This window comes from Lacerta agilis, chromosome 9 (genome assembly GCF_009819535.1).
Source record: "Lacerta agilis isolate rLacAgi1 chromosome 9, rLacAgi1.pri, whole genome shotgun sequence".
In the NCBI taxonomy this organism is placed as follows: domain Eukaryota; kingdom Metazoa; phylum Chordata; class Lepidosauria; order Squamata; family Lacertidae; genus Lacerta; species Lacerta agilis.
In genome coordinates, this window is record NC_046320.1 from 39,780,269 (window position 1) to 39,804,885 (window position 24,617).

Here is a 24,617-nt window from a genome sequence, read left to right on the forward strand (position 1 = left end):
AATAAGCATATAGACCAAAAATAAATACATAGCATCTAGTTACTATAAATAAAAGGTGGGGACTGTGTGGCCATCTAGATGTTTTTTGGACTCTGCAGTCCCATCAGCCCCAGCCAGCACGGCCCATGGTTCAGGATGATGGGAGTTGTAGCCCAGCAGGAGCTGGAAGCTACAGGTTGTAATAATTTGCTGTTTGCATTATTATTAAAACGTGTGCCATTAACATCTAGGGCACATCCACAAAATGCCCTGACATTTATGTGTTTGCCTTGTGATGCCCAGCACTGGGCTTCCGAGAACCTGCATGTTTCAACAAAGACCATAATTAAGCCTTTGTTCACCTAAATTGGTACATATAAGGACATCTGTGCCCAAGACTTTTATATCAGACATTTAAGAAGCATTTCTATACAGTATAGGAAATGCTGTTTCATAAACCTATCCATTAGTAATTTATTATTCCCCTGAAATAGATTGCTTTAAAAAACAACAACTGTAATATATATTGGTAGTGGTGGTGGAGGTTGGCATTTTTTATATGTACAAGTGGGTTGGTTGATCTGTGCAAGTATGCTGATGCTTGATGCTTCTATGCGCAGACCCATCCTCTGATCAAGAAGAGCCGGATTCTGCTTTTGAAGCAACACAGTACTTCTTTGAAGACATCACACCAGAGTGTACACATGGTACAGGACTTTACCTCAGATCTCTTCTCTTTCCTCTTTCATGACCACGCCAATTTCCCCTTCCAATATAAACTCAAAGGTTCTTGCACCCCAAATAGAATAGAAGTCAGCTACAGTTTTCTCTCTGAATATCAGGAGGACTGTGGACCACCCTCTTCCCTCTCGAAGGGAAATAAAGCACATCAGCTTCATGGTTGGAGTAGTTTAGTTTCTAGGGTAGAGGGGAGTTTCAGGAGACCAGAAAGGTATTGGATCCTTTTGGTGTACCCCCTCTGTGAACAAAGGTCACAGAAATTTCCTTGATGTGGAGAGGGAAAGGCATATCCGATCACCTTCTCTGAGGTTGTGGCTCAGGCTGGGTTCCCAGTTGAGGGTGAGTAGGCACAGAGTGGTGTATAGAGGCAGCAGAAATTAGCTTGAATTTTTTTTTTAATATGAGACACTTTTTTAAAAAGATGGTACTTGGATGAATTGTGCCATCGTCTATGGTATGTCATACCCTCTTGTGTGGAGAGATCGCAGCAGGATGCCCACATACCAAAAGTGTGATACTCGTCAGCTGTGTTGGGGAAAAAGAGAGCGATGAATTGCTGCATGTCTGGAAACACCCTGAGAAGGCCTGGCTGATACCAGCTTTCCTGGGCTTGTGCTTAACTAATGTAACCAAATGTGTAAATACAGAGGTGTCTCAAAGTACATTAATTTTGTTCCTTCTGTGCATTAGTTGTTGGCGTAGATGGCAGGAACAAACATGGAGCAGATGAGGGTTTTGTTAATGTGAGTGTGAAAACTGAAAAAGGTATGAAGTTTCTCCTGTCTGTTAAATTGGAGGGGATGGGGAAATAATTTTTCGTTATCCAACTTCTTCCAAAAAAAATAATAATCTTGCTTTTTGGAAAAACATTTGTGTTAGGTAAGAAGAACTCTCAAGATAATAGAAACTACCTTAGAATGTGGAGCCAAGAGAATAAAGTCAAAGCAAAGAGTGCAAAGGACTTGCCCAAACTCAATCAGGTAAGCTTTGTTAACACACAAAAAGGTGTGTAAGGTCTCAGTCCCCGTATCCAGCAACTAAGCATAGTGTAGGTTGTCGAGTCTGCAAGTAGTGCATTCTGTAACATAGGTGGTATGTTAGTCCCTAACACTTCTAAATGCAAATAAAGGAGCCCCTTTCCCACTTCCCCCCAGCTGGCAATCAGTGATGTGAAAGCTGGCAGCATAAGCCATTTTTTCAACAGGTGAATGCATGCAGCAACCCATACAATGATCTGTGGATCAAATTCTTTAGTCATTTTTGAACAAAAATGTAAGACTAAACAATGAATCGCCTTTATTTTATTAGCAAAATTTGAAGAGGGGTGTTGATACAATATTGTTGGTGCATTTGAAGTTCATTCATAGAGAAGAGAAAAATGCACAATTTGTTGGCATGCATAATCCTTTGGAAAAAGTTGTTTAAATTTCAGGTGCAAAAGTTGTTTAAATTTCTTCCTTTTGGACCAGTGGTTTTATTTCTTTCAGCGTTTCCTCTCCCATTTTTATTTCTTTCAGCGTTTCCTCTCCCATTAGTCCCAGTAGCTTTCAAAATCAGTAACGCCAGCTCCAGGGCTGGTGCACTTTCTAATCTGTTCTGGGGACATGTCAGGGAACAGGAGAGTTGTTTAGATCTAGCACAGGCTTCCTCAACCTTGGTCCTCCAGATGTTTTTGGCCTACAACTCCCATGATCCCTAGCTAGCAGGACCAGTGGTCAGGGATGGTGAAAACTGTAGTCTCAAAACATCTGGAGGGCCGAGGTTGAGGAAGCCTGATCTAGCAGATCCAAAGACTCCTGTGATCTCACTGACACCCCCTTTTCTTTTCTTTTGCTGTTACTGCTATCAGAGATGGCAGAGTGGTGGTGGTTTATGTGCCCACAACAGGGAAGTTTGCAAGGTTGGATCTCCTCATAGATTGTTTAATTAGTCCTACACAGTAGGGGATCAGGGTGACCACTCTGGGCCCTGCACTTTCAGGGATTCCACACCTTTACGTGGAGGCAGCCTCATTTGGGAACAGGCCCCAAATGCTAAGTAACACTGGTCAGTGATTGGGCAGGACCCCCGTGTTCACCTGAATCCCCTTTTACAGCCCCCAGAAAAGCAGGCATGGGAAGAGGGGTGTGCTTGCATTCAAAAGTCAGCTGGTGGCATAGCTTATTTTCCCCCTTCCCTATTTCAAAAAGCAAAGTCCCTCCCTCTGAAAAAAAGGCACATGTATGTATGAGAGAGAGATTGGTAGTTTTGTTTTCTCAACACATTCAAATTCAACTGCAGGAATGTGGGGCAAATCCTGAAGTCCGTTAGTTCACTTAATGCTTAATTGCTTAAAGCCAAAGAATGTTGTAAGTAACCCTAAAGAAAAAGCCTGCACTCTGAATTTAGTTAACAGTGAAAAGTAATTTCTAGAGCGTACTCTGCTCTTTTCTGTTTCTTTTAGCAGGATGGGAATCCTAAGTAAAAGGTGCATGTCCTCGAAACAACTGGTATAATTGAATCCCAAATGTCTTTTAAAAATTTGCTGGCCTAGGCAAGTTCAAGAGGCACTTGCAGGGGATTTATAAGGATGTTTTGTACATAAATAGTTTCAGAGTCAATCCCTGTCACCTGTTGAAAGCATTCAGATTTCTTCTAGACATTTTCTTCAAAGACATGGGAGTCTAGGCTCTCTGCCTTCTGGTTCAAATTTCAGAGGCAGATTTTCCCTGTGTAATACAGTGCACCCAAAGAACATGATTGGCATCATGATTTGCACCCCCTAGGGATGACTCTGTTGTCACCTATAGTTACAGAGTTTCCCCTCGTATACACATACTTTTTTGAGATTAAGCCCTGTGACTTAATAAATGCCTCACTTTTAATCTTTTTCTACATAGCTTAAGGAGGGCAGCTTAGGCTGGCGCATGCATTCTTTTGGGTAAGAATCTGCAGGAATTTCTGTTGCCAATAGAGAGAAAACATGGAGGTACTAATTCTCCTCCATAATCTGCCTCAGAAACATTTGCTAGACTGGGGTAAGCACTAGATGCTAGTAACACTCATATGATTTTTTTTTAATGAACTGATTTTTGTCAAGTTAAAGTGTATGTTGGTAATTGTTAATTTGGTATTACATGTCCAGGAATATACAGAGAACAATTGTGCCTTTCTCCTTTTCCCATTAATTCTCTTGCATCTCAGTCAATTAACTGGGAGCACCTAATACATGTTACTGCTGAAGCTAAGCAAGTGTGGACATGGTCATGATCTAGAATGGGAGACAACTTGGAGCCCCATACAAAAGTAGGAGTATAATAGATATTTAAGAAACAAAACCTTGTTCCTCTCTCTTGCATCTAGGGGCAGTTTATTGAATTGTGCAAGACAATGTATAACATGTTTAGTGAAGACCCCAATGAGCAGGATCTTTACCACGCTACTGCAGCTGTGACAAGTTTGCTTTTGGAAATTGGGGAAGTTGGTAAGTTATTTAGTGTGCAGCCTCTTAAGGAGGTGGAGAGTAGCAGCAAAGCCATTCAGAACGCACTTCTTCAGAAGAAGGGAAGCCAGCAGTATCACCTTGGACAACGTGACCCTTTTCAAGATGGCTTCCTTGCGGATGAGGAAGAGAATATTTGTGGTGATGGCACACAGATGGAGGACATCAAGCTGGAAGATTCTTCTCCTAGAGACAATGGAGCTGGTTCTTCCATGCTTATTTCAGATGACGATACTAAAGACGACAGCTCCATGTCTTCCTATTCCGTCCTAAGTGCAGGCTCTCATGAGGAAGACAAGTTGCATTGTGAAGACATCGGCGAGGACACGGTTTTAGTGCGAAGCAGCAACCCTTCTCTACCTAGAAGCATGAGCATCGACAGAGACTGGGCTATCACCTTTGAGCAGTTTCTGGCTTCCCTCTTGACTGAACCTGCCCTGGTGCGGTATTTCGACAAGCCAGTCTGTATGATGGCAAGGATTACAAATGCCAAGAATGTGCGGATGATGGGTAAACCCATAATATCTGCGAGTGACTACGAAATCTCTGCTATGTCAGGCTAAGTGGGCCCAGGTAGGGAGGGTTTTTAAAAAAATATTTTTTGGTTTTTATTACATATTTATTACTGCCTGGCACAGGTCCTGGTGTTTTCAAAAGGTGGTAGTTCTTGCTTATGTGAACATGTTATATTGAACTTTCTCTCTCTGTGGGAAACATTATCAGAATGCTTGTCTTATCGTCAATATAGGGGGGGGGGGATCATTGTCAGTGGTGGGTATGTTATTAGTATTGCTATCCATGGATAAATGGTGACAATTAGTACAATTTTAAGTCTAGAAATGAACAAAGTTTGTGTGTGTTTTAAAAACGGACCTGAAATCCTGGTAAGGAAAAATCTGGAAGAACTTAAAAGTGGCACAAGCATTGTGTGCTGCAGCTTGCACATGGAGTTCCTTTGTCTTTGCCATTCCCCTTGAGGGAGGTAGCACAATGTTCACATGCCTTTGGCTCATGCAGAGCTGCTTCCCTCACAGCCGTGAATGGGGAAGCAGAAGCTGCTGCAGGCAGGGAGCACCATGTGTGCACTGGAACCCAATGCCTGTTACGAAATTAGTAGGCTGCGCTAAAAATAAAAAGGGATGCTGTCAATTTGTTTAGGACTCGAAAGTAAGTTCTGTGCAGCATCCCTGGTGGATGTCTCTTGATATAATTTTTTTTTTTAAGAGAGGCTAGTGATTCCTAATACTTTTTAAAATACATTCTTCAGGGATACCGCCATGGACTTGCCTTGACACATGCCGACATCCTGACCTAAACAATTCATAGTACCCCTTTTAAAAATGAGAGGGTTTTTAATAAAATTCTGTAGATAATTGTATGTTGTTGAACATTTTAAACCTAGTGTATGGTAGATTAAGAATTCATAGCTTAAGTCTTCATTTTAAAACAGTTATTAGCAGGAATGTAATGGGGGGATTTGCAAGGAAATGTAACTGAATGTTTGAAAGTCTTAATGAAAACACTGTCACTTTATTATAGATGAATGATATGTTGAATGACAAATGGAGCACCTGCACTTTGAATCTTTGCTTCTTTTTCCAAAACATTAAATGGCGGCACAACTCACTTCCATGGTGCACATATTTCCTTTGCTCAGATGGTTCCAAGAGGCTCAAAGAGATGCATCTCTTCCCCCCCCCCCCATCCTCAAACACACTATCTGTACGCATGCCTGTGTCCGGGGGTGGAGCAAGGCTCTGTTGATACTGTGGGAATCCTCTGGATGTGCCTGTGATAGGACTGGATTGTGCCTAATATTTTTTAAATTTGTTAGGTGATTAGGTCCAAATCATTCTTACATGCCTGAACTATATTTGCTGCCTTCAAAAAATGTTTCCACCTCCTTTTTGTTTTTTTATATATTGTGTATTATGATCATGTAACTTTTCCAGGTTTTTTTTTTAGCCAAAGCTATTGCTTTAATTCTAATTCAATTCTTACTGAACTGTCTGACGTGGTTTTAGCCACAGTAGGTAAATGTAAACAAGGCTCTTTTTTTGTTTTTTGAAAAAGACATTAAACTATTATCAGATGGAAAATTGCAACTGTCTTTCATGGTGTAACTCTTCTAGCTTGACTTCTACTGAGTTAAGTAGCAGATAAATAAGAATTATTGCAGGGGAGTGAGACTTTCTCTACAACAGGGGTAGCCATCATGCAGTCACTCTACAACTGGGTGATGCAGTCCCAAGTCCCATCATACAGGTATAGATCAGGCCTGGGGAACTTGTGGCCCTCACAGTTGTTGCTGAACTCAAAACTCCCCTCATCCCTGTGTTCCACAAACAGACTTAGCAAGTAGTACACACAATTACTCTTGTAGCAACATTGGAACCTACAAAGGGGACTGTGAAAACAATAAATACAACATACCCGAACGAAACAAAGCTTCTGATCAACTTGATCTTTATTTGCTAGGAGTCATTCCACACCCAAACAAGAACCACATTTTATTGCTTCCAAACTACACACAATTAGTAATGGGCAATGCTCTTGCTCCACAAAGGTTTACAAGTCACTGTCCACATGTGTTCCTCACAGTGGGAAAGAGCAGCAACAGAAAAAAACTGTCACCAGCCTGAGCATCACAGAAGTAACCAGTACAAGTGCACATCATAAGGACAAGAAACAGTAAGTTATCAGTACAGGCTACAGAACCTTACTAATGCAACTGTAATTATGACACTTTTGACATACATTTGGAAAGCTAAAAAGCAGGTTGTTATAGAAGAGGATTCTGTGGTCTCTATTTCTACCTCTTGGATATTTTTACATGATCTTTTAGTGCATCTGTGGCTATGGTAAATAATCCAATGAACCCGGACACCTATATACAGCACAACCAATAATATGGCGCCTCTAGTTTATGAAGTGTCTCTGGTAGTTGGCAATTCCAGATTGAAGCTCCACTACAAGTCTAAAAGTATACCCTTTTTCCTAGAGTTTTTTTTTCATTTGCAGGCATTCAACAAATATTGTGGCTCATACTGCTATGAGTGACTTTTGTAATTTGCTCCCTTTAAGGAAGCTGTTTACTACTTAAGTTTGTCTTATTGAGATATTTTAATGCTTGCTTCATTTCCTAGTTGAGTACAGTAATATGCACTCAAGCGCCCAAGATTTTTATGAAATCCATTTTTTCATAAGCCAAACTTTTAAGTGTTATTCGGTTATGCCATAGAGCTTAATTTGGAGATAAATATTTTTTTCCAGCTAGTAGCCATTTTTGTGAGAATGCAATTTGAAACGCTGTGAGTTAGATCCAGATAGAGGAGCAGAACTCTGCTGGCTCATCTCCCAGCACTGCTCCCCAAAAGCAACTACAGAGGTCAAGGAACCATCCGGAGTGGATAGGGCAGGGAAAGCAGTGATTAGAATGAGAAAGTGGGAGAATTCAGTAGTGCTGCCTTGAGCAACTGGAAATGCAAGTCGCCTCTGGTTTCAAGTCTATAAAAGGAACTTTTATGCGAGCAGCTGGATCTGCCTTCCCACAATGTATCATACAGTCACAGGTTCAAAAGCTTTTGGAGAAACGTTAATAATGAAGGGGATACACATAGACGTCTACATGTTTTTCCTTGTAGCTCTCTCACCTCACACCACATGGAGAAAAACAATGTGAACAGCTGTGTGAGAAAATAAGTGGCTACTTGTGTGTATTTCAATGTGTATTTGTTTCTTTCTAAAGAAACAGTGCAGATATACTAGTATATTGTCTTACGATTGTCACAATGCAATATTTAATGAAAAACCCTGTTTTACAACATATTTCTATCTACCACCAGTCTCTCTATGTTTTCACAGCTCAAAACTAGATTAAGTGGTTCAACTATAAGTCTAGAATGAATTATTCTCAAAAAGAAATGGGCAAATATATATACAAGCTACACAGCTACTGGAATACATTGGCCCAGTTCAGTTATAGCCATTTGTCTGATAAATCATAGGTATTTGACCAGGCTCATGCAGTTTCCCCTTCCCCCTAGTAGCCATCTTCAATAAAGCTTTCCTACTTTCTTTAAATGTTTCCCAGAATGTCTGCACATGCAAACTGTGGCTCAAGGGCTACCTTCCAAATTAGCTTCAAATTCTTTTTGGAGGTAATCTGCATGTCCGAGAAGGCTGTAGTTTAAGAAATCAAGAAAACTTTGCCAAACTGAACACAAGGGGCAGGGGGTTTGTTTCTGGTCCAATAAACTATACTTTACCAGACCGGGATCATTACAACTAAATGAGACCAATGTATTTAAAAACTAATGAAGAATGGACGTATTAAGTTTATGGATGTAATGTTTAGGTATAATAACTATAGGATAGCTACATCACTATCTGTAATTAAGGAACACAGCTTTACAAAAAATCAACAATACATTTAAAGAAGGAAGATACAATTTTGTTCCAGTAAGGAATGAGAATTTCAAAATATTTACAACACAACTGGTGGCTTCAAAACTTAACTATGATTGTTAGCACCATTCAAAAGAATATTTATACTGCCTAAAACTGGCTATGTTAGCATTATATCACTTTGTGCTCTGTTGATAATCATTTTCATTTAATGTTAGTTTTTAGAAAAATAAAACAAAACCCTAAAACTAGTTAGTTTGCTGGTTTATGTTTTCATTGTTGCATAATCTAGCTCAGAGTTTTGGTTCCACTCATCACTAGCATTGGGAGTTGACAAAGTTTATAATCTATCAGTCTTCCTTAGCTTTATCATCTGACAGGAAAAGATGAACCCATTAAAAAGAAAAAATACAGACTGTATTGGAAGGGCTCAGGTAGACTCAGCCTACCAAATCCCTACAGGTCCAAATTGATTAAATCACAGGAACAATGTAGATGCTATGGTTCACATGCACAATGTTGCATCAGCTTTATTTTTTGCACAGCCATTGATTCTTATTTAATACTTATGTAGTAAACAAGTAATGTGACAACTAGATACCTTAAAATCTTTTCTGGTATATTTTCTAGAATTTTTTATTGCCACTATATTTAAAGCATTTAGTATAGAAGATCAAGGTTTCTTTTAAGTAAAATAAATGAAATTTCTTAAATTAAAAAAGGTTGTCAATTAAGCCATTTCAAAGAAAAACTCAAATGGAATCAAGTGTGCAATAAATGTAACTTATAGCATACAGAATAGGAAAATACATTTACAACACTTTCAGCCAGGAATGATTTTTGTATACATTCTGATACCATGAACCACTAGACCCAGTGCTCATATATAACCAGGTACACACTTCTCTGTGAAGACAAATCTCCAGCTAATGGCAGAAAATAGGGTTGTCCTTATACAGAGAGCTCATACGGACTTTTTCGATTGTGCCCCAATGCATTTCACAGATATCAAATTTCTCTTGAAAAATTTCTTGTATTGCACAAAAGTGATCAAACATCTCTAAAAATAGATGTAGATACGGAAAAGAAGCCTTCTGTGATCCACTCCATCTCTCAGGGCTCTACTGCTCTGGTAGAAAGGAACTTTGATAAGCATTTTATTTCCCATGTTAGATATCATCAATTTTGCTTTGTCCTTATTACTTTTAGATGTCACAGGTTTTAGATAATACTTCCAGCATATGTAATGCCTACAATGTTGCCATGTGGCATCATATGTTCTTCCCATGGCTTCCTGCTGCACTCTCACTTTTTCCTTATCAGCAGTCTAATTAGTCGATTATCAGTTAGTAAGATGAAATAGGAATTTGCTCAATTCCAATATCAATTCTTACAACAAAACCAGCATGTTTTTAAGAACTGACCAGCAACGGCTCAGTCTCAGCTTCAGATTTGAAGCGCACATGAAGTAAGTACAAGGCACTTTAAAAAGATTAATCTTTGAACTGATCACCCTAACCCTAAAGCAAAGCTACCTGCAACTAAAGTTTGATTAGAAGCATTTTGAACATGCTTATTCAATAGCTGAAGAATCTTTAGATTGTCCTGGAATATGCCATCTGAGTTGCCTTCTTCAATACAAAATAGCAGTGTATTAAAGAAAATTTAATTAATTGCCCAATTATCTTCTACTGAATATTTGGAGCTCTAGTATTCTTAAGCTTTAGCTGTGAACTTAAGTGACAAAAGAAAGGGGAAAATAGAGCAATGGTTGCTATGTGAAGGCAGTTACAACATCTTAAATAAAAATAATTTAGTACAGAAAATATATTTAACTTAATATATTTATGATAACATGCAAAGACTTATTTAAAAACAAAAGTTTTAACTCTGGCAATGTTTAAGCATGCTGTCATGAGAAAAATCAAACAAATAGTCTTCAATAAGCAGAAGTGAAGCTTTTTTCTCATACACCCAAATCATTTAACCTATTAGTGGGTCCCCCCGCCTCCGCCGCGCAGCAGTATAATAATAAAAGACCATGTGTTCCAGGTTAGAAGATAGAGAAAATGCAACCTAATACATTTAAAAGAAAAGCTATTACTGTTCAAGAAGTATTGCAACATCTCTGGTTGTAAGCTAAACACCAGTCAAATATGGAAAAGAAGCTATTGCTAGACAAAATGACATAGCACAACAAGAACCTGTTTCATCATCTGCTAGGTATACAAAAATTATGAGGATCTGTGGTACAGAAAGGATATTTGTATCTATAAAGTTCTTACCTTCAGCAAATAGTATAAAGACCTATGTAAGTGTTGATTGTCCAAGCTCTCTCAACCACTTTTTAAATAAAAAAAATAGATGTATAAAACTTTGTGATCATTAAGTGAAGTTTTTGGTTAAATATGAGAATCCTAGTCCAGTGCATAATTTTTATGGACAGAATCCAAAGGAATGCACATTACTATATTTCGTTTCTTAAGGCAAGGACTACATCGTAATCCAGAAGATGTTTTTTGACTTTTTCATGAAACTTCTCTCTATACTGGTTGAAGTACATAATACTTTCAGGCTTTTCTTCAAACCAAAATTTGTCAAATTCATAAGCCAAATAACCTGTAAAGACCAAAACATAGAAAGTGTATTGAGACAACACATGTGTTTGCCTCTAAGCAGCTTTTCAAAAACGACTAGAAAACCCATCAAAATTAATGAACATGACCAAGTAAGAACCATTAATTTCAATATGTCTACTTGAGTAAATCTTAGCTGAATACCACCAAAGAGAGCTACTTCAGGTACACGCAACCAAAAGCTTGGACACTGGCACTATTTTTGAAATGTAGAAGAGTAGAAGCTATATCAAATTACTTTTGAAATTGCAGTTTCAAAGTTGGTATGCTTTGCATAAAATATGAACTTATAAGAAAAACCAATAATCTTGTATTTCCATATACTGTATGTATGCAACAAAGAAGAAGACACATACAACAGCATACTAAGCTTCGGGGAACACTACAAATGAATTTAGCAGTCATTTGTTTCATTTCCCATTACTATTATTATTATTATTAGTAGTAGTAGTAGTAGTAGTAGTATAGCATTCTATACCCATAGATTATGGCTTGCTCATATACTTTATATATTTGTTCATATGACCATCTCTCTCAGCTTAATAACCTGTTATGAAGCGGTTAACTATAGATTCCCAAAACAGACAAAATGGTGGACTATAGTTAACTGAAGACTTCCTGGTTGGTTTGCTCACTTGAAAGGGCTAAATACAAAGCCCATACGGTTCACTCCTATCTTGGGTTATTCAGCAAATATGTTATTATTGGAACACATGCAATATATGTAATCAACCCTACCCTATATTAATTTGCAGAAGTGAATAGGTTAATACAAGGAGTCGCAGCCAGACGTTTTTCTCCAGCTTTTCTCTATCTTCTTGGTTCTCATGAACCAATTTGTCTGTTCAGGGAAGAGCACCTTCAGTCAGAATGTGGAGGCTGCTTTTGCCCAAAAAAAGTCAAAGTTTACAGTGGTGCATATGGCTCCACTCTTCTGGAGATGAATACACGTGACAGATGCTTTATTACATTAATTTCTTCTCCAGCAGTGCAATGCAGGGATGTCCAACAGGTCAATCGCGATCTACTGGTCGATCACGGGGGGTCCATAGTTGATTGTGGGTCGATCACGGGACCCCGCCCCCCCTTTCCTAAGAAAAACCTCAACAACTTTGGTAGATCACTGCCAGTTTTTTTTTATAGTGGGAGTAGATCGCAGTCTCTTGAAAGTTGGACATGCCTAGTGTAGTGTGTGTATAAGGCCTTTGAAATTCATCTTTCATTTAAATATAGAGAAGCATTATTTTTCCTGAAAGCATGTTGATACCCCACCCTTGCGCCTTCGAGATGCAATAGCATTGGCAGGATCATGGAGGATTCAAAATACTTTCCAGAAAACATAGCAGATTCTTATTTTTTTAAAAACACCAATATCTGCAAATATGTTAACAAAATAGTGAGAACACTCTGCCTGTAGCTAAGTTCAGAAACAGCAGCTTCCAAAGCACTGAAATTGTTATTATCTATATATAAAAGATAGTTGAAGATACTTACAGTAAAACTGATGGAAGTCTTTCATTTGTGGTTCACCAGCAACCAAGTTGTAGAAGTGAGTTCTTAAATGTCCATTCTTCAATAAATTGTAAGCCATTTCTGTCAAATTGATCCCAACAATTGCATAAGAATATCTGCAATACAGAGACATTATAATCACTATACTTATTGATTTCTGCATTTTAAGCACTATAAATGTCAAGAATAACCAAAGGCAAATTATTACCTTTATGATTATTTTAGGAGTCTTGAGACATCTTCAGTGTTAACAATTTTAATATATATATATAAATGTATTCATTCTATGCATAACCTCCTAAGTTCAGCAATACTGCCATGTCTGCCTACTGTTCCAAGACCATTCACTGGGCCCTAGTGTTACCAAAGTTAAACACGACTCCCATGTCCAAACACAATCTATTACAATTTTCAAATTCCTAAGAGGAGAAGTGAATATAAGATACTTAAAAACACCACTAAAAATACACAAAGGTAATTCAAATTATGCAATGTGTTCATATTATACAAATTAAGCAATTTGCCTTTATTTGACAATTTTGCAGCATGTTCTCATTTTCTGCTAATGATAGGATGGAGCAAGAAGCTATGGGGTGTGTGGTGTACAATGACAGCCATTTAAAAATGTGTGCTATTATCCCTCACCTAAAACAGGCTTTCCCAACTTGGCAGTCTCCAGAGGTTTGGAACTACAACTCCCATCATTTCCAGCTAGCATGGTCAACAGTCAGAGATAATGGAAGTTGTAGTTCAAACATTTGGAAGGCACCTGGTTGGGGAACATCCTTATGACATGGAAAAAATAAATTAAAAATTAAAAAACATTTATGAAATAGGCTTTATCTAATGAGGATAGTGAGTGAAACAGTATCTTAAGCTTCAAGTACCAATTCACACTGCAGCAAATATTTTAAAATTAAGTTTAAGAGGCAGTATTGTTGAGGACAGCATTGCTATTTCATTTGACTTTACTTTTAGGATTTTATGTGGGTAGAACACTATTAAGGACTGCAACCTGGCAATCTGCTCTGCTTACTGATCCTGAAAAACAGGAACAAGATCTTTATAGACAGCCTCCAACTTGACATGTTTCCTATTTGCTCACATTCCTACATCATGTGGATGGAAGACACTGATTGTGTTTGTTCAAAACTACAAAGCAACATTTAATGCAGTTTCTTTAATGGACATGTCTAGTCCAATTTTACTGGATAAGTTTCAGTTATTAACACACAAGAATGTTGATAAGATGCTAGGACAGGTTCAACCTCATGGAAAAATCCTTAAGGTTATACATATACAGTGGAGGAGCAAGACAGAAAAAGTTACTAGGGTCTTTTGTGTGAAGACATCAACAGGACAATCTAACCACACACAACAGAGGTGCAGAGGAAAAGTTATAGGACAGGCGTAAGGCTAACATGCAATGAAAAAATATTTTCACTTATGGGATCCTAGAAATTACTGGATTACTCTCACAAGTATTACAGAAGAGGAGATGCAGAAGATAAATATACTTTCAGATTATTTATTAGAAACTAAAGTAATGACAGCTTTGTTTTTTCAGGTTTAAGAGTCAATTATGACAGCAGTTTTATTAAAAAGTAGCTTACCCCAGTTTTGGATTATTTGAGCGAGAAAGGATTTGACGAGCTTCACGGGGATAGTGTTTACTAAAATATCTGAAAATATATGTACACACAAAGTAATTATGTTTGCAGGAGACTGTTTATACTAGCAGTGATTAAAAATTACTTTTCTAAACATTCACATTATAACCACTGCCTTGCAAAGTCAATTGCTCTATAGTGTAATTAATGGTGTTAATAAATTCATGAAAAGTAGGACAATAGCTTTTGAAATAAAATAGATTAATATCTAGATTGGCAGGTTGTTAAAGACTGAATCCAATACCCTCTTTTTAATACCCATTTACATCAGCAAAAGAATGCCCACTGTTACATAATATATTTCACTTACAGAAGATTAGTTAATCCCAGCATGCCCATTCCTCTGAAGTCTGTTTTAGGGTCATCGCCTTGGAAACCAATGTCACACCACTGCTTCGTGATTCTAGCCTTCAGTTTTTCATGGGGCATCAACAAATTCCAAAGCTGTATAAATATGCTACTGTTAACAGAATTATCAGTATTTTCCCCAACTCATTCTAAATACAAATAGGTATCATTAATCAAACAGGATGCCATACAAAATGGCAAAATGGCTTAAGCATCCTGAAACACAGGGTGCAAAGAAATGTATTAACAAGGAAGCTTTTTCTTTTTGAGTGTGGCAAACAATAAAGAGCTTTCATGGCAATCTGTTTCAGGCATGAAGCTCTCCTGCGCATATTATTATTATTATTATTATTATTATTATTATTATTATTATTTGTACCCCGCCCATCTGGCTGGATTTTCCCAGCCACTCTGGGCGGCTTCCAACAAAAATCAGATACAAAAATATTACACATTAAAAACTTCCCTGAAAAGGGCTGCCTGCTCATTTCAGTGGATCTATGAACACAGTTTTCCTCCTCCTATTGAATTTAATGTAGCAGTTAGTCCAGAGCTCCACATAGGCACCAGACTGAATGAACTTGTACTAAAGCATATGGACTCACAATCAACTTTTTTATAAGATTCTCCCAACAAATATAAAACTGCATCCCACCAAAGTAACACTTGCTTTGCATGTGTTGTCTAGCAGCTCACTAAAGAATGGCTGTTAAATTATACCCTCCAGTCCAGCATTTTGTATCTGACAGATAACTCTGAAAGCTCAAAAGGAGGCATTGGATCAAGGCTATTCCATGTGTTCTAGGCTTCAGTAATTAGAGTCATGCTACTACTGAAAATCAGATTGCAATTTTTAACAAACTTGGGAAAACACCAATTATTTTTCTACCCATCTCTCCTAATCTGTCTAATTCCTTTTTAAAGCCATTTAAACTAGTAGCTATCACTGTATCCTGCCTGTGGCAATGAATTCTGTAAATGCTGTGTGAAATACTTCCTTTTGCCATTTCAAAACTTAATGCTAAATCAATTTCATTGGACGGCCTTGTGTTTTAGTATTATTATGAGACACAACTTTCTCTAATCCCTTTCTTCACATCACTCATAACTGCATGAACTTCTATAGCAAACAAGAGTTGCTGATCTAGTGGCCTTACTACATTAGCCTGGGCAACTGTAACTTCAGTAGACTGTGATCATAATTGATGCTTGTTTTTAACATCACAAATTGGACATTAAATATGCCATAAAAGGCACAAAACCTAAAAAAATTACCTCCATTAGTTGCTCTTCATGTTCTTTATTATCAGAGTTATATGGCTGTTTTCTCAGCTCTTCTACAGCCAAATAAAGTTTCTTACATCCTGATATCTGGAGCAAACTTAATTGCAGCTTTGAAGCAAACCTTAAATATAGGAAAACACAGAGAGAATTATAATTAACAGGTGATAAACAGCTTTCATCTTCAATAAAAATGGAGCACAGCTGTTAGCACTAGTTGGAAATCATATGACCTTAATTTTCCAGACCACCTTGCTTACCATTCTAAACTATGACAAATATTGTTTAGAGCAGGCAGTTCTGTACCCACTACCATGAGCTCCCCAATAACACAAAACAATGGGGGAGCAAGGAGAATTTTGCACATCATAAATCAAAGGAGGAGCAAAACACTACTAACCATACTCATGGTGACCAGTTAATCCTACATTATTGGTAGTTAAGTGGGTTGCTGTTTTGATTCACACTAAGGCACGGGCAGCTGAAAACACCTATAACAGTGCTCCACATGCTCAAGCGTCATTTCCGGGACACTTCTGGCACGGCACAGCACTGGAAATAGAATCATAGAATCATAGAGTTGGAAGAGACCACAAGGGCCATCCAGTCCAACCCCCTGCCAAGCAGGAAACACCATCAAAGCATTCCTGACAGATGGCTTTCTCCCTCCTCCATATGACATCCTTTTATATATTTGAACATGGCTATCATATCACCCCTCAACCTTCTCTTCTCCAGGCTAAACATACCCAGCTCCCTAAGCCGTTCCTCATAAGGCATCGTTTCCAGGCCTTTGACCATTTTGGTTGCCCTCCTCTGGACACGTTCCAGCTTGTCAGTATCCTTCTTGAACTGTGGTGCCCAGAACTGGGCACAGTATTCGAGGTGAGGTCTGACCAGAGCGGAATACAGTGGTACTATTACTTCCCTTGATCTAGATGCTATACTCCTATTGATGCAGCCCAGAATTGCATTGGCTTTTTTAGCTGCTGCATCACACTGTTGACTCATGTCAAGTTTGTGGTCTACCAAGACTCCTAGATCCTTTTCACATGTACTGCTCTCAAGCCAGGTGTCACCCATCCTGTATTTGTGCCTTTCAATTTTTTTGCCCAAGTGTAGTACTTTACATTTCTCCCTGTTAAAATTCATCTTGTTTGCTTTGGCCCAGTTCTCTAGTCTATTAAGGTCATTTTGAAGTGTGATCCTGTCCTTTGGGGTATTAGCCACCTCTCCCAATTTGGTGTCATCTGCAAACTTGATCAGGATACCCTCAAGCCCATCATCTAAGTCATTGATAAAGATGTTGACTTCCATTTCTGGTGCACTTCCAGGTCTGTGGAGGCCTGTGTGCATGCGTACACACTCTTTTCGGTGCCACGTCGCGCCAGAAATGCTCCAGAAATGACGCATGCGCACAAGCTATTTCCAGTGCTGCGCTGACCCGGAAAAGGCGAGTGTGCGTGCGTATGTGCGCATGCTCCTCCGCCCTGCAGCGCGATCGGCACTGGAGGAACCGGCCTGAGGCCAGGTAAGTTTGGGGACCCCTGGCCAAGATGAATATATTTGCCTGGCACCTGGAGACATATAATGATGGCACCAAGAGAGCCTCTCTAGGAAGAGCATTCCATAAATGGGAAGCCACCACACAAAGGGCCCATTCTTGTGTTGCCATCCTTTGAACCTGTCCAGGGGGGGGGCATAGAGAGGGGCTTTGGATAACAAGCACAAGGTTCAAGTTGATTCATGTGGGGAAAGGTGGTCTTTAAGGCAATGAGGTTCTGAGCCATAATAAATAAATAAATAAATAAATAGTTTTCATTTGTGCCCCGCCCTCCCTGGCCGGAGCCAGGTTCAGAGTTGCTAACATCATATAAATAACACAGTATACATAAAAACAGGCATCAATTAATTAAAATAAATCTTAAAATTAATTCAGACAAATTAAACTCTGGACAAATGGCAGTTATCAGGTTAAGACTGAGAGTGGTTAATACTTGCCAGGACCAACTGTTTTCACTGATCATATACCATGTAAGGCTTTATAGTTCAACACCAGCACTTTGAATTAGGCCCGGAAACTAACTGGCAGCCAGTGCAGTCGGGTCAGGATTGGTGTTATGTGCTCAAACAGTTTTGTTCTCGTGAGCAACCTGGCCCTTGAATTTTGCACCAGCTGAAGTTTCTGAACTGTCTTCAGTTATATAACGCATAATCCAACCTACAGGTTACCAGAGCATAGGCCACAGAAGTTAGGGTATCCCTGTCCAGATAGGCATGTGGCTGGACCACCAGCCAAAGCTGACAGAAGGCACTCTGCTCCACCAAGGCCACCTGGGTCTCAAACAACAGTAATGGATCCAAGAACACCATCAAGCTACATACCTGCTCCTTAAGAGGGATTGTACCCTCTTCAAGAGCAGGAAGTCTCCCATCCATCCAGTCTAGGGAACCACCCACTAACAGTGCCTTTGTTTTATCTGGATTGAGCTTCAGTTTATTAGCTCTAATCCAGTCCACTACCAAGGCAACATACCGGTCTAGCACATCCGTTGCCATGCCTGTAGATGAAAAGGAGAAATAGAGCTGTGTGTCATCCGCATATTGCTGACAACACAATCTGAAACTCCAGGTGACTCCACTCAGCAGCTTCATATGATATCAAACAACATGGGAGATAGAATTGAGCCCTCAGCAACAACACAATGAAACCCCAATGTTGCCGAAAAACATTTCCCAAGCATCACTCGCTAAAGATGACCAAGTAGGACAGAACCACTGCAAAGCAGTGCTGCCCACCCCCAATTCAAATAGCCTCTACAGGAGTATACAATGGTCAACGGTATCAAAAGCCAGGCACATTGCCAAAGTCTTTCTCCCGGCAGAGGTCATTATAAGGTAATCAGGGAAGTTTCTGTGCCAAAGCCAAGGTGAAATCCCAATTGGAATGGATCTAGAAAATCAGTCTCCTCCAAGAGCACCTAGATCTGCTCAGTGACCACCTGCTCAAGAACTTTGCCCCCAAAAGGGAAGTTGGCAACTGGCTGGTATTTACTTAGGTTCTCAGAATCATGTGTTTTAGATAATGAATGTTACTGTGCATCATTCTATCTTCACTGAAGTCCACAGCAAAATTGCTGATTTCAATGAAGTCAGACTCTACTCAGATCATTGCTTATTAACACACTTTTAAAAATAGTTTTTAAGCAAATCTCTAAACAATCACATTACTATGTATGAATTACAAAACACACTAAATGCATTTTATGAAGACTAATTTGAATGAATTACTAATTCTCAGTGTCTGTTTGAAGAAAACACATTTTCAATGACCTCAAAGATAAAGTTCCAAACAAGGTATCTTTAGAACAATAATTAGGCTTACACTGTATCCTTTTGTGTATTAATTTTCTTTTGTTCAATGATGAGTGCCACACATTTTTCCACGTCATCTTTAGAAGAATACACAGCCCTTTGTAAAGCCTGATAAATACAAGTAAAACAACAACAAAAAATCTTCTGACACAAAATATCATCTGTTTTAATAGAAACTACTTTAAGTTTCAGGAGAAGATTACTATGAGTAGGGACTCCACAACCTGTTCTGGATGGAGTCATACTCCCTTCAAAAGGATGAAGTTCACAGTTTGGGAGTGTGGGAATGAGCTGTCTGGTGGGGCTTGTGTGGTTCAGTGCACAGCGCTTTAAAGACACCACCGAATAGATGACTCTGCCACATCTTTCCCTGCCTCACACCTTACATGTTAGGCATAGGACAGGTGGGTGTGGGATGGCCATAGGGGTCTGGTGGGCTGGATGGGAAGGCCAAGCACATTTAATTAGATCTAAAGACCAGAGGTTCCTCAGCACTGGTGTATGAATACACAGTTTCATTAACAGCAAGCCAAAAACTGTGTCACAGCAGTGTTGTTATAGCTCCAGATAATGTAAACTAAGCTGGCTCCTAAATCAGACTTGATCTAGTTTGCATCCAATCTAGTTCTTGACTAGCCTTGGTTAGCATATCATTGCTAAAGCAATGATAAAGCCAATCTTGTGCACATTTACTCAGAAGAAGTCCAACCAGGTGCAAATTATAATATTGGGTCTCTTTATTTTAGAAAAATGAGGAGGATCCAAAGATCAGAAAACTTAGTTCCGTATGCTTTAGAGCTATGTTTCTTACATAGTGCCTTTCATTAATGTAACTATGGAGGTTTTCTACTCAAAGGTGGGGAGGGAATTGGGCTTGACTTTAGATGCTGGGCATAATATAAAGTTAACCTACCTTACACTTCGATGATTCCAACGAATGTTCTGCAATAAAATAAAAACATGCATGAGTTTTTAAAGAAATTCATAGACCCTAGATTCTGATTTCTAAAATTACACAAGACAAATGAATAAGCATGATAGTAACAGTGGTTTAATACCTCTAATTTATTTATTTCATGTACTGTATTAATTGCTTCCCATAAGACATATAGAAGTGATTTAACAATAAAAACAACTATATATAAAATTTCTAATCTAAGAGAGTTAAAAACTAGGAAAAAAATCTCAGTGTGTAAAAGGCTTGTTGGTGTTGGTATTCAACAGACACCAAAAATACAGTAAAGACAATGCCTGTTTGATATGGAGCAGAAGGGAGTTCAAATTGGAAGGCGCCACCACAATGAAGGTCCAATTCCTACACTGTAAGGCAGTGTTTTTCAACCTTTTTTGGGCAAAGGCACACTTGTCTCATGAAAAAAAATCACGAGGCACACCACCATTAGAAAATGTTAAAAAAATTAACTCTGTGCCTATATTGACTATATATAAAGTAATTTTCCCACGGCACACCAGGCAACATCTCGCGGCACACTAGTGTGCCGCGGAACAGTGGTTGAAAAACACTGCTGTAAGGAACAGACCTCCCAATGTACTATTGACACATGCTAACCATTGATGCGGTAATGTAAACATACTTCAACAGCCAGCACGCAAGTGACTCCACAAGCACTTATGACAGTAAAATGAATAGGAGTTCCAGGAGGATTACAGGGGCAGGGAAACAAAAAAAGTGGACACATAAGGTGAAAGCACCCCATCCCCTCTCTGATTTGAACATCTCTGTGCAAATAAGGCATGAAATGCAGCAGGGGGGAATGACCTGGCTGTGTTTCAAGTCACTAGTGTAAACACACCCTTAGCCAGGGGTGGCCAACTCCCAAGAGACTGCGATCTACTCACAGAGTTAAAAACTGGCAGTGATCTACCCCCTTTTTATGGGGTTCAGGTCAAGGTTGTTGAGCTTTTTTTAGGAAGGAGGAAGGCCCATTTGGGGTGGGTTCGGGTCAAAGTTGTTAGGTTTTTTCAGGGAGGAGGTAAAATGTTGAGCTTTTCTTAGGGGAACCACAGTTATTCAGCTTCTTTGGGGGAGCCAGTGATCTAGCAGTGATCTACCGCAGACGTCCAGTGATCTACCGGTAGATCAAGATCTACCTGTTGGACATGCCTGCCCTTAGCCTTTTGCAGCAAAAAAAGAGAGATTCATGTGGAGTTACTAATCTCCAAGAGAGATGCAGGAAAGACAACAATGACTAGAAGAACCAGGAGGCTATAAATGCAGGCGCCAGGATTTCAAGAGGCAGCAGACCAAGGGAGTGAATCAGATTAGAAAATTAAGCTTGAGAATGAAAGATGTGAGGTCCAAAGGAATGAAAAGAAAAAGCCTGAAGAGCCTGAAGAAAGAAACAGGGAAAGAGAATGGCTGGAGCAACTGAAAAGGCGAGGAATCAGTATTTTAATTTGAAATAACTATTTGTCTATAGGACTTTAATTTACAGCTACTGTACCAGCTTACATACTGAACAGGGAACACACTGCAAAAGACAAAACCACAATACACTACATTGTGTATAGTGTCAGCTGTCTCCTCTGTTGAATCAATAGCCTTATCTACATGAATCTTAGCCACCCAAAATTAAGGACATAGAAGGAAGGTTAGTATTTATGGAATGTGAAAAACCTGAAATTCTCTCTTGTTCTGCGGTTGTCAAACTAATTTTGGAGATTGAACATAACAATCTATGTATAAGCTTGTATATTTCAAATATATTACCTATCCGTAGTGTCCTTTCTGCTCTTTTCTTTGAGCCATCACAGATACGCTGCAGTTCACATTTTCCAGTCAACTGTCTCAAGATCCATTTTAGCCAAAATCGAAAGATATTTCTATACAAATAACTCCATAAGTGTACAATCATTTTCTACAACACCAAAAAAAAAATCACAAATGGTGACCTAGTATAACAAATACTCAAAAATTCAGTACTATGTTAATTTAGAAATCCCATAGAGTCTAATGGAACATACTCCCAAGTAAGTCACGTAAGTGTGCACAGAATTAAATGCAAACCATAAATTCCAGTAGTGGCTGCTTCAAGCTACAGTATTAAACTATTGGGGCATTTCACCCAAAACTAAATAATGCTGGAATCCTAAATACAATTACTTGGGAGTAAGACAGAAGTGCCTGGCGTGCTCTGGCCCATGGGGTCACGAAGAGTTGGACACGACTAAACAACAACAAAAATCTCACTGAATTCAGCTTACTTCTGATTAGAGATAAATAGAGCCTGCACTGTACTTAAGCATTTGAAACCAACAAAATTAGGGTTGTGTTTGTATCACAGTTACTTGGGAACATGCCCCATTGATGTCCCAATAGAATGCCTAAAACTGGGCTTTGCTTGCTTTTTAAAAACTGCTCATGCTCTCATTTTCTTGCAGACTAGAGACATGAAGGTGGGGGGGTGGGGTGGGGTGGAGAGAATATTTAGGGAGAGGGATACATTTTCCCCCATTCCCCCCCCCCCATTTTGTCTTCACATCTGTATTGCAGACAAAGTATTTATTCTCCCAGACTTTCTAAGTTTTAAGTTTTAGTTGCTGGGCTTACTGTCCATTCAGCACTTGGTTTGACTTCATGCTGATTTTACAGTCGTTTACAATTCTAAAAAACATCTGGTTAAACTCTTAACCATTAAAGGGTAACATATAAACACATTATATAAACATTTAAGAACATCCTAATCCCTTCACCTCCGCTAGCAGCAAAGGTATCAGCAGCGATGATTGCAGAAATCGTAACAGAACGGTAGTTTTAAAAGGCAATTTTATTGCACGTGAGTTACTCTCATGATTGTGAGCTGTTTTGCTGCTTCCCGAGCTCATAAAAAAAGGAATACTCAAGTGCCAGCTTTTACTGGCTTGATTCTGGCCAGCATCTTCTCTAGGATATCTCCATAGGACCTAAACATTTGCAAATATGTTTAGTCCTCCCGCCCACCGGCTCCCTAATGAACCTGATCCCGGAAGCGAATATCGGGCCAGCGAAGAGCAGCTGGTTTGAAAGGGGACGAGCCTATAGGCGGCATTGTCGCCGCCGCCCCCATTTTCCAGGGTCCTCTCGCCGTCCCCTCCCCTGCACGTTCCAACAGATGCTCTGCCCCCGCCCCCACCTCCCCGCCCTTAAACGGTACCAAACTCTGGTCACACCATCCCAGGCGAGAGCGCAGCAGGCCGGGCAGCGGCCTCACTTCACCTTCACGTCAGCAGCTCCCTCCCACGGCCCCACCATAAAAGGAAGTTGCCTCCCCCACAGACCCGGAAGTGAGTGATGTGGCCCGAGATGGGGGAGGGGTTGGGTTGGCTGTTTATAACTGTCCTGTCAGAGAAACACGTCCCTTAACAAACCATTCCCAACTCTTTTCCCCACCTCCTTAGAAATGACATGAGCGTCTGTGTCCGCGGGGGCTTCCATGGTGCCCACTCGGCGAACGCAGACTGGCCCGTGAGGGCCGAAAGGGGCGGGGCGTGGATGGGCGGGTCTTCCGTTATGTCCGTTTAACGACGCCGAACGGGTGGGCGGGGCTTCCCACAGCGCCGGCCCCGGCGTCCAAAGCGTGCGGGCGGTCGCCGCCGTTACCAGGGCAACAGACGCTCGCGACGGCGAAATGGGGCGAGGCGTCGCTGACTAGTCTCCCGCGTGCCTAGGCGCCGCTCTGGCAGTTGGGACTTGGGAGGTGGACGCCGGTTGGGCGGCGGCCGGTTCCTAAGCCTTAAAGAGGGTTGCGGAGAGGGTGTGGGCAGCGTAGTCATTTGCTGACCTTTCCTCAGGCATCCTGTAAAGTGTGAGGGCTCCTGAGAGAAGGCAGGGACAGGGAAGAAACCGCTTGAGAGGCGGGGGAGGGGTTTGTTTTGGCAATAAAGAAGTATAAAAATGATGCCAATTGCCAAATGAAAATTGGGCGGTGGGGTCCTGAAGGTTTTATTTTTATTTTTTGAAAGCATTAATATGAAGCAAGAGGAGGACTGGAGGAGAATTGAGAGACACGACGGTCGCTGCGCGTGCCCCGAAAGGAGCCAGAAAAGACTCTCTCACGTACACACTTGCCGGTCCCCAATTAATAATAAATAATTTTACTAGGACTTTAGGAAAGCAAATGGAACACAGTCATCATTATTAACATAATGCAAGTCGGTTAATATATATATAATTTAATTAGTGCCAGT

At 39.9% G+C, this 24,617-nt stretch overlaps 2 protein-coding genes across 5 annotated transcripts in view; one reads left to right on the forward strand and one right to left on the reverse strand.

The window, feature by feature from the left end:
- Window positions 1-5,421, forward strand: part of TBC1D9 (TBC1 domain family member 9) — a 52,031-nt gene extending 46,610 nt beyond the window's left edge. Inside the window, exons 17-20 of the mRNA XM_033160822.1 lie at window positions 600-686; window positions 1,411-1,485; window positions 1,600-1,700; window positions 4,063-5,421. Of these exons, the coding sequence (XP_033016713.1) occupies window positions 600-686; window positions 1,411-1,485; window positions 1,600-1,700; window positions 4,063-4,764 (965 nt within the window). The 3' untranslated portion in view covers window positions 4,765-5,421. The remainder of the gene's footprint in view (window positions 1-599; window positions 687-1,410; window positions 1,486-1,599; window positions 1,701-4,062) is intronic.
- A 1,229-nt stretch (window positions 5,422-6,650) lies between these two features.
- Window positions 6,651-23,903, reverse strand: ELMOD2 (ELMO domain containing 2). 4 transcript variants are annotated; one of them, XM_033159796.1, is made up of 9 exons: window positions 23,821-23,903; window positions 22,162-22,309; window positions 20,344-20,372; window positions 19,441-19,538; window positions 16,050-16,179; window positions 14,737-14,870; window positions 14,370-14,438; window positions 12,739-12,872; window positions 6,651-11,227 (listed from the first exon to the last, which is right to left on the reverse strand). In XM_033159796.1, exons 1-9 carry the CDS (start codon window positions 23,863-23,865, stop codon window positions 11,076-11,078), a joined length of 939 nt encoding a protein of 312 aa, XP_033015687.1. In that variant the 5' UTR covers window positions 23,866-23,903; the 3' UTR covers window positions 6,651-11,075. The 4 variants fall into 4 exon arrangements, with proteins under 4 accessions (XP_033015687.1, XP_033015688.1, XP_033015689.1 ...); XM_033159797.1 differs by lacking the exon at window positions 23,821-23,903 and adding an exon at window positions 23,647-23,748; XM_033159798.1 differs by lacking the exon at window positions 23,821-23,903 and adding an exon at window positions 23,601-23,706.
- Window positions 23,904-24,617: the final 714 nt, after the last annotated feature.

Excerpts from the sequence above, each read along its gene's own strand:
- ELMOD2 (XM_033159796.1), bottom strand. The coding sequence starts at position 23,865 with ATGGAAGCCCCCGCGGACACAGACGCTCATGTCATTTCTAAGGAG. Across the intron at positions 19,539-20,343 it reads TGGAATCATCGAAGTGTAAG|GCTTTACAAAGGGCTGTGTA; the intron begins GTAGGTTAACTT and ends TGTATTTATCAG. Across the intron at positions 14,439-14,736 it reads CTGGGATTAACTAATCTTCT|ATATTTTAGTAAACACTATC; the intron begins GTAAGTGAAATA and ends ATATATTTTCAG.